Source organism: Gigantopelta aegis, unplaced genomic scaffold (genome assembly GCF_016097555.1).
Source record: "Gigantopelta aegis isolate Gae_Host unplaced genomic scaffold, Gae_host_genome ctg2018_pilon_pilon:::debris, whole genome shotgun sequence".
Classification (NCBI taxonomy): domain Eukaryota; kingdom Metazoa; phylum Mollusca; class Gastropoda; order Neomphalida; family Peltospiridae; genus Gigantopelta; species Gigantopelta aegis.
Window position 1 is genome coordinate 1 of NW_024532821.1, and position 18220 is coordinate 18220.

Consider the following 18220-nt stretch of genomic DNA (forward strand, 5'->3'; position numbering starts at 1 on the left):
TCAAGTCACGAAAGATGATAGTCACACTGATAAAAACATACCCCAAAAAGAAGATAGTTTCATTGGTGAAAACCAACCAAAGAAAGAAGATAGTTTCACTGATGAAAACCAACCCAAAAAAGAAGATAGTTTCATTGGTGAAAACCAACCAAAGAAAGAAGATAGTTTCACTGGTGAAAACCAACCAAAGAAAGAAGATAGTTTCACTGGTGAAAACCAACCAAAGAAAGAAGATAGTTTCACTGGTGAAAACCAACCAAAGAAAGATGATAGTTTCACTGGTAAAAATCGATACAATGAAAAAGATAGTTTCACTGGTCAAAACAGACTCAAACTAGAGAAATTTGTTGATACTGGTCAAGACAAACCTGAGCAAGAGAATTTTACAAATACTGATGAAGGCAAATGCAGAAAAGAAAGTTTTAATGGTGGTAAACAAGTATTCACTGAAAAAGGTTTAAGTGATACTTGTGACATAAAACTTAATAAAGAACAGATCAAACTTTTTGAAAGTCCCAACATGAAGAGTTTTTTCATTAGAGAAATGATGGCACATGAATATGATCTAATATTTAATAAAAACGATCCATCAATTGAAATTGATGGAATGTCTCAACATGGTCATGAATCAGATTCTGTCATCAAAAATCAGAAAATGGCTGTTTGGTATTCACCAAATGGTGTCTGTGTTGTTTATGTGAAGGGAGATATGTGGAAGATGAAAGCTGATGTGCTACTTTGTCCAGTCCATGATGCAACACAGAACCTTCAGGAACTCATTCCAGCTGACTTTTTAAAAGGTATGTTCCAATGTTTCCCTTTTGCATTTTCAGGTAGAAACTTTAATCCTATATAATGTGTCTAGTATTCTGTACTGTATTTAAAGTTTATTTTATTTGACGACACCACTAGAGCATATTGATTTATTAATAATCAGCTATTAATTGGATGGTAACATCAATATAATATGATAACTATAACTTAGAAAATGTATTTCTCAAAACAGAAAAAAAGAAAGAAAAAGGACATACACATGTAGATTGATATTTAAATTAGGCTGCATGTGGTATTAATTAGTGATACCTCTATAATTGTTGACATCCTCTTTATTACCCAATTTGAATAAAGGACATATAATACTTTTACCCCATACATAGATTGATATTTAAATTAGGCTGCATTGCTTATTATACATGTATACTTACCAAATACATTAGGGGAATCTGCAGGATACCCCCCCCCCCCCCCCCACACACACACACATGTGCACACATTACTCAAGTTGAGAGTCAAATATATTTTAAATGCAAGACTTAGTGCATTTTACCATAATGCCATTAATTAATAGCTGAACACAGCAGAATTTTCACTCATGTGAAATTGAACACTATGTCTTACTTCATAAATGCAAAAAACATCCTTGATGTTTATATTTATGGCACTGATGGTCCTGATGAAAACAAATTGAATAACGAAACAGTACCCCACTCTGTATTGAATTCACGCAGCAATATTCTTTGTGTAGATGGTTAATGTTAATGAACATGTATGCATGTGAATAGTTTTTACTCAGCATGTTTCTTGGAACAAATTTGAAATTTGTTATGCCTCTTAGGAACATGACATTAGAAGATACCATAACTGGGTTTTTACCTGGCTCCAAGATGGAACTTCAGACAGAAATGTTGCACAAAGACTTAAAAAAGACTTATAATGTTGCTAAAGTGCAACATTTCTTTCTGATTTTCTATCTTGGAGCTACAGGTAGGTCTACCCCTATCTCCTAATATCAGGTTCATACAAGGTATATCAAAAGTTCAAATTTGTACCAAGCTCACATGTTAACTACATGTATATGTTGAGAGAAAATTGAGCACTTGCAGCAATAACTGCACATGCATTTTATGTTCATAAAAATTAATCATTTACGCAAAGAATATTGCTTCATGTATTTGATACAAAATTCTTTCATTATTAGTGCTCTACCGATCCAACTGGAAGGGACTATCGGTTCCATCTCCATCCGTCCATCCTTCCTTTTGTCTGTCTGTCTGTCTATCTGTCCATTTGTCTGTCCCACATATAGTTTTCTGGATATTTTGTTTTTCACAATGCCTCGAGATATTCAGCTGAAATTTTGTGTGTAGCATTTTCATGTACGATTACAGATCAAGTTTTACCCAAATTTATCATATACCATTAGAGATCAAGATTTAGCCAAATTTGTTTTCCAGACTCCCCATCCCAATGCCTCAGAATATTACGCTGAACATTTTGTGTGTAGCTTTAACATGTTCTGTTAGAAATCAAATTTGACTTTCATGGCAATTTAGCCATTTTTCATAGAGATCTACTTTGAACTTGGGAGATGTGAAAATTAGTTTTCTGAACTTTTTTCTTAAGTGCCTGAAGATATTGAGATGAAATGTTTTATATATACATGAAGCTGTATCATGTACTGTTACAGATCAAGTTTAACTTTCAAGGCAATTTACCCATTTTTCAGAGTTATGGCCCTTGAACTTAGGAGATATGAAAATTTGTTGGGCCCAGTAGGTGGCATGTTTTTACATTCACTTATTAGACACAGACATACATGTAGTGCATATAAAAATATACTTATTTTGAGTAGTATACATGTACACATAAAATGTAAAGCTAACATATACTTTGAAGAATATGAACAGTGTCCAAAATATTTAGATCCAGATCCGAGAGTGGCAAGTACACATTTGCCCCCCCCCCCCCATACATACAAACACATACACACACCATACAGAAATTACCATACAATGTATGAGGAACGTGGACCTTTATTTAAAAAAAACACCTAATGTACACAATAATTGTTAAAGGGATGCTTAAGCAAGGCTTTTGGCATGGTAGGCATATTCAGCGATACATAATGTACATTATTGCTTAATATCGACAAGTATAATCATATAGTTAATTAATAAAACGGTTAAATGTGACGGCTATTATATATAACGGGCGTAGCCATTTTGTACCATCCCAGTGAATATGCCCTCTGGCGAGCTTGTGGTTACGTAATACCTAACGTGTCACGTTAGGAATTAGTCTTCGAACTGAAGAAACAAAACATACCTGATTTTTACGGATGCATTGCAATGTTCTGTAATAATAGCCATCCCAATAAGCTAGCAACAATTATATATTATTTTTCAATACAAAATAAACCACCATTGTCAAAGTGTTATTATGTTTTGTACATAAATTAACCCATGTACTGAAATAATAATCAGAGTGTTTTCTGGGTTAATTGGTATTTTCTTTCCTTGGCCTGTACCTGTGGTTCCTGAGTGGCAGGTGTATATTTAGACGGTCCCCAGACACTGTGTCTAGACACACTAAAAAGACTGCCTCTTTTATTAAGATCACAGGGTATTCTATGATAACTGCACGGATACCCCTCAAATCGTAATGGACTTTATCAGCCGTCCTGCTTTATTACTGAATTCTGTAAAACCCTTGATTAAGTAGACTTTCCCATCTAAAATCACAAAACTTACCAATTACGTATGTCGTCGAAAAGAAAAGTATCACTTGGGTATCATGAGTGGTCGTTTTTGCTCAAACATACCCTAGCTACCAATAGGCCTAATAATATCCATTTTTTCTTTGGATTTTTTAAAAAAGAAAAATACTATAACTCCATTTCGTTCTATTGATGCAAATTGAAATATATTTGAGTTTATTATACTATCAAGTCATTTATGTTGTTTTACAAGTCAGGTTGATGAAAGCGAAGCGCCTTGTCATAAATTAGAGCGTTTGTTTACACTGTGCTTAGAGGAGATGGACAGAGCTGACGTCACTTCGCCCCAAGCTATACTACCGGACGTCACAAAAACGAAACAAAATGGCTGTCCCCAGTTAGCAGGAATAATCATGTTTTTCTTTAACTCTAAAATTACGGGTTTTTCATTTGTTAAAGTGTCAGTACATGTATGTATTGGTGGTCCGGGTATGCATCTTTCAAACACATACATGTAAGGCTCTTCTTTGAGTTGACACTACCTTTAATCGATCTAGCTTTGTACAAACTGCAGTAACAATTAAGTCATCACTACATGACCACAGTTGAGACATTGTTTTCTTTTCATTTTCATGTTTTAGGGACAGGAAATAAGCTTAATAAAATGCATGTTTTGATTGGTTTAACATGTGGCATGGTATATAGTAAAATCGTGAACATGTAAACATTTTAAGGAATCACCAATTGGGAAACAGGCAAATATCACTACTATACATTAACTCATGCAGTCATACTTTTGAATTTCTGTGTTTGTTTGATTTATGTATTGTCTTCTATTTTAATGCCTTTCTTACAAAACATTCTCATGGTAACAGCTCTGTCAATGGGCTATTGAATAGAGGCTTAGGTAGTTTCACTATACAGTGAAACCTCTCAAGACCATACCCTCTCTAAACTGGAATTATCTCAAAACCGGACAGTTTTTTTCCATGGTTCCGTGATTTATCTTTTAAACCCAAATTTACCTAGCTAATTAATTGGAAACCTCTCTACACTGAACACTGGACGGATATTTCAGTCCCAAACTCTTTAGTGTAAATTGTACATCTGAAAACTGGACAATCAAGACTGTTACTAAACATTATGGTTACGTTTATTGCCACCTCGCCGTCTTCAGAGGGATTACCTGATTGGAAACATAGCTAGTGCAATATGCACATGCTAAGATTAGCCATTAGATGTGTGTCATGTACACTTATAGAAGGAGATATTTTAAGATAGATTTTAATAATAATGTTTATTATTATTAAATATTTGCATAATGTCAAAACAATAATTTGAAAAAGAAATATAAAAGTTATTAGACTAAGCAAAGAGATAATACATATTACAGAATTACTGATTGTAATATGTATTATCTGTTATCTATCTATTTATCTAAAAGTAAAACCCAGGTCTTCTAGAATTTTTAAAACATCCACTAACCATGGGATTGGTGTTTTTAAAAATTAATTATCCATCATTAGCCCTACTTCTGTATTTATATCAGGGGTTCTAGAATTTAAAAAAAAACGACTTCCCATACTGACCAGTGGATGAAAAATGTACTGGTCATGATACAAAAAATCACCTGCTAAATTGTAATCACTCAGTGACTGATAAAACAAATAAAAGAAAGTAAATAATTTTTTATATATGTAGGTACGTTTTTAAATTTGTGTTAATTCATCATATAATGCACTTAAAAATAATTTCTTTCAAGTCTTGCAAATTTAATTATGTAATGTTTAAATATAATTTAAAAAACAACAACACAAAAACAAAAACAGACCAAAAAACCCAAACATTTGGAAGTTCGTAAAACAATATGGTTATGTGCAACCTTTAAAAAACCCACCTGATCTGACGAGACTGGTCACCATTTATTTTGTTACGCCTGCACTGTGTTAGAGTAACAACTGTTTGGGTACCAGTCACTTAGTAGTTAAAGGAAAATTGTGCCAAAATGACTACAACATTGTGTAATTAACTTGAACTTTAATAAAATTACATTTTTAGGTATATTCATTTCAGGGATGGGGCATAGATTACTGGTGACCATATATTCATTAGTGAACTGTTGCATGTGAAAGGAAATCGAAAGTATTGACTTGTATAGATCCGTTTTCCTTTTTACATATGATCGATGTTGGTTGATTTATAAAAAAAATTTATTCGATCATCATCATGATGGTTTACAAATGTATTTGTTTTCCCCTCACTGGCCACCGGGCTCTAACAATGTACATATTTGTGGAATACTAGTATATTTATGACTACTAGCATTTGCATTTTATTTTTTTATATAATATCGGCGAATTAATCACAGAAGTGAATTCGTCCCTTTTTTTAATGGTTACAATTTTATTTCCCAGTAAAGAAATTTATGGGGTCGGTGCAGCATCCTTCCGGCCCCTAGGGGAAACACTGAGTTTTATTATATGCTTACAGAGTATTTTTTTTTACATTTACCGGGTATTTGCCAGTGCTGTATATACATGTACATGTATCACTCGGACCAAATAGATTTTTGTGCAGCAGTAAAATACTGTCATCAATATAAGGCCTGGTGCAAATAAAGTGTGACATTTGACAAAAAATTTAACTTTAACAAATAGTCCGATTTTCAGCAATTTCAACAGGGGAATAGTATATATTTTGATGACAAAAATAAATTTTGGGCTAAGATGTATAGAACTAGGAATTTTTTTATCTATTTTGAATACAATGGACACCTTTTCATAATTGCATTGTAATATTCCGACCAGGTAATAATACAAGTTTTATTTATTATCTTCAAGGGTTTTTAGTGTTGATATGTTGGCATGGACCTATATAATGTAATTATATAAACATCTATACATCTATAAATGGTTGCTGATAAAAAAAATATTGACATTTTACATAGAAAATTATATGTATTTTCAGAAACTGGAATTATGGAATTTTTTAAAAATAACAAGGCACATATTTAGATTAGTAAAAATGTCTTAACTATAATTCTGGACATGCTTACTTAACTCCCTGAAAATTTGAAGAAGATATCTCTTGTAAGTGCATGAATATAAGCTCTTGAATATTTCACTCTGAATAGGATTTCACTGTTATGGTTGGGAATTAATTGTTGACATTTTATTACTGTTATCATAAAAACATATAATACATTCATATGATAATCAATTAAAACAATCTTAGCTTCCTAAACACTCACATAAATGTGATCATAGAAGTGTTATTTCAAAGAACTGACATTTTAAACACCTCCCAAAATGAAAGACAATTAAACTTTTACAGAACTAAATAACCGGACAACATAAAAATAGCTCAGTTATTCAATTATGTACTTAGTGTCCATTTAATCTATGATTAGCCATACATTGCCACTCAAAATGCCCACATCCTTAGTGTTACCCTGGACCGTTATGGTTGGGACACAATAATAAACAACAAACTGTAGCTTCAAAAGAATTGTTCACAATCCATGTTTTGTAGCATATATACACATATTATTCACTAAATAATGTTTGGTACCTCATATGAATGAATTTTAGAATGCATAACCTTCATACATCAAATATTTGGTGCTTTCAATGAAACAATTTACGAAGGATTGAATATAAACTGAACTTTGTCCATAAATCTAAATGTGTATTGGATACCCACATACTTGTAATGCATGTGCACATGAAGTATAAAACAGCTTAACTACTCAATCAAACACTAACAGTGTTCATTTAATCTATGATTATCCATAAAAGCCCACTCCAATGCCTAATTGTCCCAACCATAACAGCAACCACATTATGTTTATATATATTTAATTGTGACTTTTATTTTATGTTTTCTTTGTAAATTCCCTTATATTTAGGCACTTCTTATATAACTTATATAATTTACAAAGCATTTACTCTATTAGCATCTGTCGGTTGTAAGTGATATACCTTGTTTAATTACATTTAAGTAACCAAAATTTGTTTTGTATTCCAACAAACATTTAATTATAATGGATTGGTACAGTATAATCTTCTTATGACATAAAAACATGTTTGGAACATTCACTGCTATTACATTTGGTAGCTTTTAGAGACATGTAAAGTGATATTATTGCTAAAAAATAATCTATATTGTTGCCGTTATGGTTGGGACAGAAGCGTTATGGTTGGGGCACCACTAGTTTTGGGTCCTTAGTCTGGAACTGTCTTTGAGAATTAAGCCCACTGTAAGAGAAAATAATAATAATGAGTTAAGGAAATGTGTGCAAGAGAATTGGATGAATAGTGTAACTATATAGTATTCTACACAACAATATATAAGGAAGAACCACCACCGTTATGGTTGGGACAGGTGTTACATGCTACCAAAGGAAATGAGTAGAGAGTGTGACAATTGAGCATGGAAAGAATAAACTACACTAGTTATTTACATTATCACTACATTTGTTATGAAATTACTCGTATTAGGCACAAATAACTGATTTATCTTAATTTCTATTCATGCAAAAACAAGTAAAATGGGGGAAAAGGAGTTTTTGGAGACAATTACCCAATTTTCTAACATGTACCGCAGAAATCTTATTTATTGACCGATTTCATTGATTTTGGCGATAACAAATTTTGCGGTAATTACTCTATGTAAGTATATATCATATTCACTTCAGGCAGTTTGTTATTTTAATTTTCACATAATTGTAGTTTTTATAAACTACACATGTATGCTTGTCACGCAAAAAGTTGCCGTTTTTCACAGGTTTTGTCAACTTTGTTGCTATAGGTATTTTTACTTCCATTAGTGTGATTTGTCTGAAATTTGAAACATATATCAATTGGGTACATACAGATTAATTGACAACAAAGAACCATCAATATTACATTAATAGTCATTTTCAGAAGCTGAAATATACTGGAGACAAGAAAGTTAAGTCTTATTTGCACCAGACCATAATTGGTTAAACAAGGCAATGAATATTTTAAATGATAAAATAATGAAGTAAATGTGTTGGATTTGTTTTGTTTTTTAACAGGTGAAGAATTTTCACAATGTCAGAAATGTGTGAGAAGCTTGGATAAAAAGACAGTGGAATTTGTTCAAGTGAAAAACCAGAGATGCAAGTGTCTTGCATTTACACTGATTCCAAGACCACAAAACAAGAAATGTAAAACTGTCAGCATTGATACAATTAACCAGATATTCAAAGAAGTGATGAACAAAAACTTTACATCAATTGCGCTTCCTACTATTGTTGATGTCCAGCTTGTCATACAGTGTGTAAAAGATCTGCTGTGTACGAAATCATCTCAGCAGATTCTGAAATATATATATATTTTGTTGGAAAATGACCATGAATTGCAATATCTGAAATCTGTGATGGACAAGAAATGCAACAATTGGGACATGGCAGGTAATATACTGAATATTGATGTTTTATTTAATGCATGCAAACCGTTGTTCTGTTCATGTGATGGTTACACAATTTACGCATATATCACCAATCGGTTACATGATGAATATTTACACTCTAAAATTAAAAGTTACAAACTTGAGGATCATCAGAAAAACAACTTGTTATGACATAAGTATACATGCATGATGTCAATCAGCAGAAAAACTGATTTGTTAATTACTACATGAAGTTGTCTTTCTACACTGTTAAATGAGTTACCGTGGACTCTTGTCTAAACCGGATTCACTTAGGACCGATGAAATATGCTGGTTTAGACAGATTTTGTCCACAGTAATGTCTTGCAATATAATAATAAAAAAATATATATTATAGCAACGTAAATAACACAGCATATTCACCAAACATTTGTACTACATGTAAGACATCTGTGAAAGATATTTGTGTTTCTAAGAAACCAATGAAAATTAAAGGAAGGGACAATTAAGGCATTTGTGACGGCTATTATATATAACAGGCACAGCCATTTTGTATCATGCAAGTGAATACGCCCTCTGGCGAGCTGGTGGTTACGTAATACCTAACGTGTCATGTCAGGAATTAGTCTTCGAACTCAAGAAACAAAATAGTCATCCCAGTAAGCCAGCAACAATTATATATTATTTTTAATACAAAATAAACCACCATTGTCAAAGTGTTGTAATAACTGTATTATGTTTTGTACATAAATTAACCCACATACTGAAATAATAATCGGGAGTGTTTTCTTAGTTAATTGGTCTTCTTTCCATGGCCTGTACTTGTGGTTCCTGATTGGCAGGTGTATATTTAGACATTCCCCAGACATTGTGTCTAGACACACTAAAAAGATGTGCCTCTTTTATTAAGATCACAGGGTATTGTGTGTTAACCGCACGGACACACCTCTAATCATAATCGATCAGCCGTCCTGCTTTATTACTGTAAGTAATTCTGTAAAATCCTTGATTAAGTAGACTTTCCCATCTAAAATCACAAAACTGCATGCTCAATTACGTAGTCCCAAAGAAAAGAAAATTATCACTTGGGTATCATGAGTGGTCGTTTTTGTTCGAACTTAGCATACCAATAGGCCTAATAATATGCTTTTTTTTCTTTGGATTTTTTAAAAAAGAAAAATACTATAACTCCATTTCGTTCTATTGATGCAAATTGAAATATATTTAGTTAAATAGTTTCTTATACTATCAAGTCATTTATGTTGTTTACAAGTCAGGTTGATGAAAGCCTTGTCGTAAATTAGAGCGTTTGTTTACACTGTGTATAGAGGAGATGGACAGAGCTGACGTCACTTCGCCCCAAGTTATACCACCGGATGTCATAAAAACGAAACAAAATGGCTGCCCCCAGTTAGCAGGAATAATCATGTTTTTTTATTAACTCTAAAATGTCCAACACATAAAGCTCTTGTTTGAGTTTACTCTACCTTTAAGAAAAACAAAATATGACAGATCATCATGAGTCAGAAGCGGGCTGGGACACAAGTTCCAACCAAACTTTAATTTTGAAAGTGGGATATTAACATCCACTATGGATACCAACATTTGACAGTAATGAAATGTGTCCAAACCAGAATGCATTTAAAAACAACAAGCAGAATATATAACATTATTTTTTTGATTAAAATGACATGAAATAGGGGTCTGAATTTATAGATTTATTGTTTTAATAAATGTCACAGTCCTTCAATATAGTCTACCGAGTGTCAGCGGAAAAATAGTCTCTTTCTCAGTCAGTAATAATTATCCAATTGATCTTGCAACCTATACATCCATTACAACAGATTTGATTCATTGTTTATTAAGCATTCATAGAGGCGCGATTATTTCATAATATTTTAGTTACTGGGGAATTGCCATCATTGTTTAATTAAGAGATAAGACCACGTGCCAGTGTAGACAGAGCTAATTACTACTTAAACAGTTCCGTTGTTCTTGAATTTGCATCGGTTTATGCAGAACTTTATTCATAATTAATCAACAGTAGCTGGACAGGACTTTAAAAGTGCACTGGTTTACACAGAAATCCGGTTTAGACAGATGCCGGTTTGTACAGAGTCCACATACTATATATTAAACTAGAATAAAACAGAAACATGGAAAAATTATAGCAGATTAAAACAATTTAATATCTAGAATAACATACAATTTTATAAACAATAACAGTACTGTAATGATTATAAGAAATAAGATTATAAACAATACAACTTGGTGCCTCATTTTAAGATCCACATTACGACATTGTGTACATGCAACTCAATGTAAGACACATCCACATCACATACATGTACCAGAAAAAATGTGTTTGGCATATATAATTATAATATGTGAAAATCCCTGGGATGAAAACTAGTTTAAGTGAACATTACAATACAACAATTAACAAATGTCAAAAAGTTGCCTTCTACAGACTTTTGTTTTTAAAAAAATTCAGTCTCAGTGTGAAAATTCACACAGGAAAATAGTCAGTATTTGAGTATTTTACATAATAATAATAATAATAATAATAATAATAATCTTTATTTAAAGAAGCTGGTGACACATTCAGTACATATAGATACTGGTCTCCCATCTGGCCTTCCCTAAACTATATCAAATACTTAATATCCATTCATAAATAAATTCCCCTAAACTCCAATAACATATACATGTAATGGTTACATCCATTGCAAATAAGGCATCAAACATACTGTAGATCCTGAAATTAATGCGAATAGTATCCCTATGAAATATTACTTTACATCTGTGTACTTTTCAATTAAATCCAAGTTACAGGTGTCTTTAATGAGATCAACTCATTAACATGTCAGTGTACACATCAATAGACCTCTATCACATTCCATTGCGCATGTGCAAGTTGCATGCAGGCTAACTGTGAACTCACGCGAGATCTCGCCAAAATAGCCCTATATACTTACAAATTGGGGGACAATATGAACAATGGGAGGCCACGCAATAGGAATGTAAATTAGTTTTATTATTAATTATTCTCTCAGTAGGAACCAGAAAATTCTGTTAACATCCTACAAATACTTATATTTTGTTGTTAACGCCCGAGAAACCATCAGATCGGATTCATACACAGTAAATATCAGATACGGACTGAAATAATATTAATTTGTATGTGCTTGTATGTATGTATGCAGATATTTATCATATTTAACATGATTTAAATATTTATAAAGCATTATACAGATAAATACATTCTGGATTTTTTTCAGGATTTCTTTACATCCAGTTATTTAAAATTTGAGCTACTATAAGACATTAGAAAAACGTCCATAGGAATGATTTCTGGAGTTGGGGGTGGGGGTACAATCTGTAATGGAGGGACACAGTCTAGTTGGAGGGTGGGGGGGGGGGACACAAGTCTTATTTTAAACCAGATTTATTTAGAGTAGTTAAAAGTGGGGGTAGTCCCCCAGCCCAGCCTTTCGGTTGTTGTCAACCAGAGAATGTCCAGAAATGTAATTGTATTGCGTATACAGATATGTGTATTTATATTCGAAGCAAGAATATGTTGCCTCAGAAAAATGTAAGTTTTATTCATAAGAGATTAAACTAGCCGACAACTTGATAATATGGCTACAAACTCAGGATGGTCCCTTTATTATAAACTCATATTTAAATACTGATATATGTGGAGAATTAAATATCATTAGAAATCTGCGTGAATATAACCAATTCTAATTGTTAAAAGTAACAAATACATTCCCATTAAGTTCATTTTATTGTATAAAACTTTAAATTTTGCGTTGTTAAAACTCTAGACATACCATCTGATTTGAAATATGTATGTTAGTCGCCAGAGATTCCCATCTCTTATGAAACTACTCACAACACTAATGACAACGGTCGATCATGCCCTCTCCCCCCCCCCCCCCCAAAGTTGTGCGAGTGCGAATAATTAATACATGCTCATATACCACTAGAGTTTCGAGCATGTCCGTCCTGGGGCCTGTCTCTGGATAGCCAGGGGCTTCTCCTGGGACAGAAAACATTTAAGCGGACAATTTTGAAATTTACATCCAAAAATTAAATAGTGGGCCTTTAAAATTTTGATGCGCATATCTAATTAATATAATTAATAAAGAAAATTCTACTCATTAAATTTGGTCGCTAGATTAGATTGGGTGGTCAAAAAGAAATTAGATAAGATCGATAAGATTGGTGGCCTGACTAAGGATGGAGTATAGAGTTGAAAATGGGCAGAATTTTGAAAATAGCAATTCATAAAAAAGTTAATAGAATTTTAAAAAAAAGAAGAAACAAAAAGTTACAAGCCAAAAATAAAAAGAATTGACTGCTCGGTCAAATATTTATATAATTTGGAGCAATTTAGAAGGACAGTCCAAAAATAAATAAGAGAAAGAAGAGAGGATCGGACTATTTAATAATATTAAAAAAAGAAAGTAATTTCGACATAAATTTTTGAATGAAGGTCTAAAAGTTTAAAGTCCGATCTATATGTCCACGTGAGTGGCCTCGTTAAGGCCGTTAGGGTGCACAGCTTGTAGGGACGAGATGGGTTGCATCCCGTCAAGAAAACCCCTAGATTGACAGTCAATAGACGTTGAAGGTGTAGTGCCGTGCTGCAATACAGATCTTGAGAAGCCGGATCCGTCTAAACGAGAGAGAGAATCAGACTAGGGTATAGTCCAGTCGTCATGGGTTGTATAGTGGTGTGGATGTGCCCGACTCCGGAGGATACGAGATGGTATCACAATAAATCAAAGTAAAGTCTAGAAAAGAGTAGTAGCTTGAGGGGCCGACCCCGCTTCCTATTTCTTCTTATAGTGGTGCGGTCAATCTTCCAGTGCTGCTAGGACAGGCTCGGACATGTAGAGACTAAACGCGAACAACCGTGGCGTTATGCAGAATGGCCGTCATACGAGTCACGAAAAAAACAAGTCAACATAGTCAGACGGAGAAATGACGTGGAGGCAAGGAATCTCGATGAAAAAGTTGTAAATAGCCTGGATACAGTCTAATTGGACAAGGATGACACTCTTCACGTGCATGTGCAATAGGAATGCAAAATAGGTCTATTAACCTTTTTAGTCCCTAGTGTTTTTGGTGAGATCAATTAACTCAAAGCCTACTTCTGCAGCAATGATTTACTTAGCGTGTATATAGAGAATAATACATGAGTGGCCATTAGATAATCCATATACTGTAAATGACTAATAAATAAATGAAAACAAAAATATAGCATATCACATTTGGTTCTCGTGGCTAACGTGAATGTGCCAGATTTCTAAATTTATAGTAGTGTACGTGGCATATATCTCCGATTTGACAGAAATGGCCAAATTAAATCTCATGGAAATTAAAATTATTTACATTCCAGTTTTGTAATTTTTGTGCACTTTTTGGTGAGGTATGGATACTTTTGTAGATTTATTTTGCATTTATTACAACCGTCACAAGTGAAAAGCAATTTTTAAGAGTGTTTTGGCGTTTAGTTGTAATGAACATTGTCAATAAGTTGAATAACCTGTAAAATACCGTTACTGGACATTTTTAAAAGATAGTTTTTTTTATTGCTATGTATACATGTAGTGCACACACCCATTTTTAACCCGTATTTTCTGGAAAAAAAGTGTGCATAATACATGGGAAAATACGATACATATTATGGTGGTCTCTCATATAGCATTTGAGTTATAAACTAGGTGTACTCTTTTTTTTTTTTAACTCTTTTTTTTTCTAAAATAAATACATTAATACTTAGTCACACTGAAACTCCAACTGTTCTTTATATGTGTGTGTGTGTGTGTGTGTGTGTGTGTGTGTGTGTAGGATGCATGCATGCATGCATGCATACATACATACATACATACATACATACATACATACATACATACATACGTACATACGTACATACATACATACATATATACATACATATATATATATTCCTTATGGTTGAGTTAAAGAACTTCCGTTTTTATGGCCATCCCTTAATTGGGATGGTGATACGAAAGTGTGTCTTTTTATCTATTGCCAATAAAGACATTGTATTTTGTTGGGTACCCAGCCATGTTGGCATCAGGGGTAATGAAAAGGCAGATTCAGCTGCCAAGTCTGCTTTGGATTTGCCTCATGCCAGGGTTGGTGTACCTTATACTGATTTTAAATATTGTATCAACCAATTTATCTTTTCGACTTGGCAACATGATTGGGATGGTGAGGTTGCGAACAAGCTTCATGCTATCAAGCCAGTCTTGGGAGAGTGGCAGTCCTCCTATAGACAGTGCAGGAAGGATGAAATCGTCTTGTGTCATGCCCGCATCGGTCACACTTACTTGACCCATTCATTTATCTTGAAGAAAGATCCTCCACCTCAGTGTGAGCACTGTCAGTGTCTTCTGACTGTGCGCCACATTTTGGTGGAGTGTAAGCAGTTGTCAGCAATTCGAAAAGATTTATTTGGACAAAGAAAGGTGATGGAATCATTTCGATTCCATCCAGAAATTATTTTACAATTTTTACGTGACACCGAGTTTTATTCTAAATTTTAATTATATCTATCTGTGATATTTGTATTTTTACACAGTCCTTTACACTGTGTTTTTATTGACCTATTGAATTTTTATATTGATGTTGATCTCACATTGGGTTGCATTAACCATAGTTTGACACCCAATAGCCGATGTATTTTTCGTGCTGGGGTGTCGTTGAACATTCATTCATTCATTCCTTTTTATGGAAGCTTCAATAGCTCAGAGCGTATCGTGGTTAGTCTTGCAATTTGCGGGCGAATCGGTGCCACAGGTTCGAGTCCCAGCAACGGCATGGGACAATTTGTGAGGCCAGAAAGGATTTAATTATCCCCTGCACCAGTGCGTTAATATCTATGTATGTAACAGTCAACCTCGACATACATACAATATATAGATATTCATACATCAATACATACTAGCCAGTGCCAGGTCTGCCCACTGTTTCATGCACGTAAGTGAGATAGACCGTGTAGATTGTAGACCCCATGCATATGGTTGAGTTAAAGATATGCTAGCTATAGTGATGTTGAACAAAACAAACTAATATTATTTTGTTAATTACTAGCATGATAATTATATCATGCTGATAATGGTTCAATCAATAAACAAGGTGTGTTAATTTCTTTTCAGATTCAACAGTACAGGCTATTTCTAGAATTTCTGTGATAACTGGTGAACTTGCAAAACAACAGGTATTCAAAATAATATAGCAATGTGTAATTTGTTATGATGTTGTGAAGCAATTATAGTTACTGTAGTTTGTCTATATAAACATCTTCATAGTGTCTCACATTTTTTTATTTTTTCATGTTGTATCTGCAGTATTCTGTCTTGTCTTACTGCTGCATGTAATTATAAAGGCAGGATTGCCAGGCAGTTGATCTACTAAATGTGACAATGCAACAACAAATGCAACATCATAAATATGATTATACTGTCTTCTTTTTTTTTACTTGACTGCATGATATAGATCACTTAATAATGTTAGAATAACTTGTAATGGTGACTATCACAAATTAATGTGATAGAGTTTCATGAGTTGGGTAGCAAAACAACACTTGAAATATGTACAGTTGAGCATAATTCCAATATGACTGGAAGTTTGACATATTTTCATATTTGGCATAACCACTGTTACAATTCCACAAGGGACGAAAATGTATTGTCACAATGTAAGGTATTCAAAATAATATAGCAATGTGTAATTTGTTATGATGTTGTGAAGCAATTATAGTTACTGTAGTTTGTCTATATAAACATCTTCACAACGGGCAAAAATGTATGGTCACATTTTTGCTATCGATAGAATGGGCGTCACCATCAGACCAGTGGTACTAGTTTACCTGATTTTACCTTGTTACCGGTATATTTTAAGATGTTTCCGGCTTTAGATGAACTGAAATAAATGTCATTTGTTCTGTCCATAAAAAAATATGGAAAAAGTTTATTTTTAAATATAACTCAAGTAATGTTTATTCAATGTTTATTAGTTATTGGTAAAAGTTTGACTTTGGAATACTTTTTTCTGAGCTTTTGTGGACAGATTACTTTATTTTTTATTTTAGTGTAATCTTTAGTTATTACTTTACAAAATACAATCATACTTGTTGCAGTGGCAATATTTAATTTAATGTTATAAAAGTTTTAAAACATGTTGTTAGGGATAGCGGTTCACAGTTTTGTCTCGACAGTTTTACATGTGGTGTACGGTTTCAACATAATGCAGTGTTCGGTTTCATCAATATGCAGCATAGTCTATATTCAGGAACTGAGTTAACACACGAAAAATACATTTACTACACACACACACGTGTGTGTATGTGCATGCACACACACACACACACATACACACACACGTTAAATAGAAGCCATAAAAGAATCATCATCTAATTTGTTAATAAATCTGATCGTTTTACCATCAACGAAATTCAAAGTTAAAAGTTTATTTAATTTAATGGTACTAGAGCTCATTGCTTTATATCAAATATTGGATAACCCTGATATAGCCTTAGAAGAATGACGCTACATTGTTTGATTAGCAGTAACAGGCCCGTAGGAACACGTGGGTTAAGTTTACCTACTATACATGAATAAAGTTACAAATATGGCTTGTGCCCCTCCCTTCACCAACTAGAGGTTGTGTCCCCAACTCTAGATAACGTTCCTACAGGTCTAAGTAAATGATCTTCTATACAAACTTTCTCACAGACAGGACAGCACATACTACGGCCATAAGCGTATGAGATCGGGGGCCCCCTCCCCTAGTGATGGAGCAAATCTACTAATTCAGGCAAAAACGATGGTGATATTCGGGCAAAACGAGCTGGCCAAAACATTACCATGTATTCTGTCATGGTGAATTTTATTTGTATAATGCAAAAAATTGCATTTCTAGTTTTCTAAATTTTCTGGAAAAGGATTCCCCAAATTTTTCTAGAACTGACGTAAACTCGCTACCAAAAGAGTCATTGAACCATATCAGTTATTGTTTTTTCTTTTAAAATAATCTTACAAAGTCCTACATAGTAAATTGAAAATAGTACATTGCAAAATGATAAATTTTGTTTTATTAATATTACTTGAGATTGTAATTGTAACAAATTATTGATTGCATTGAACAATTGCTCATTATAAGCCATTATTTCATTTGATCTAACACTGGTAATGACTGGTTAATTATGTTACATATGTATGTGGTATTGTAAAACTTAATAATTTTTTAATTTCAGGTATTCTTTAACAA

The 18220-nt window shown here is 33.2% G+C and overlaps 1 protein-coding gene across 1 annotated transcript; it reads left to right on the forward strand.

Moving 5' to 3' along the window:
* Positions 1–50: 50 nt before the first annotated feature.
* On the forward strand, positions 51–18217 carry LOC121391263 (the record flags this gene model as incomplete). Its single annotated transcript, XM_041522951.1, has 3 exons — positions 51–800; positions 8556–8933; positions 18207–18217. Coding segments are annotated over 3 exons (1139 nt in total), but the record flags the coding sequence as incomplete, so codon positions are not given.
* Positions 18218–18220: the final 3 nt, after the last annotated feature.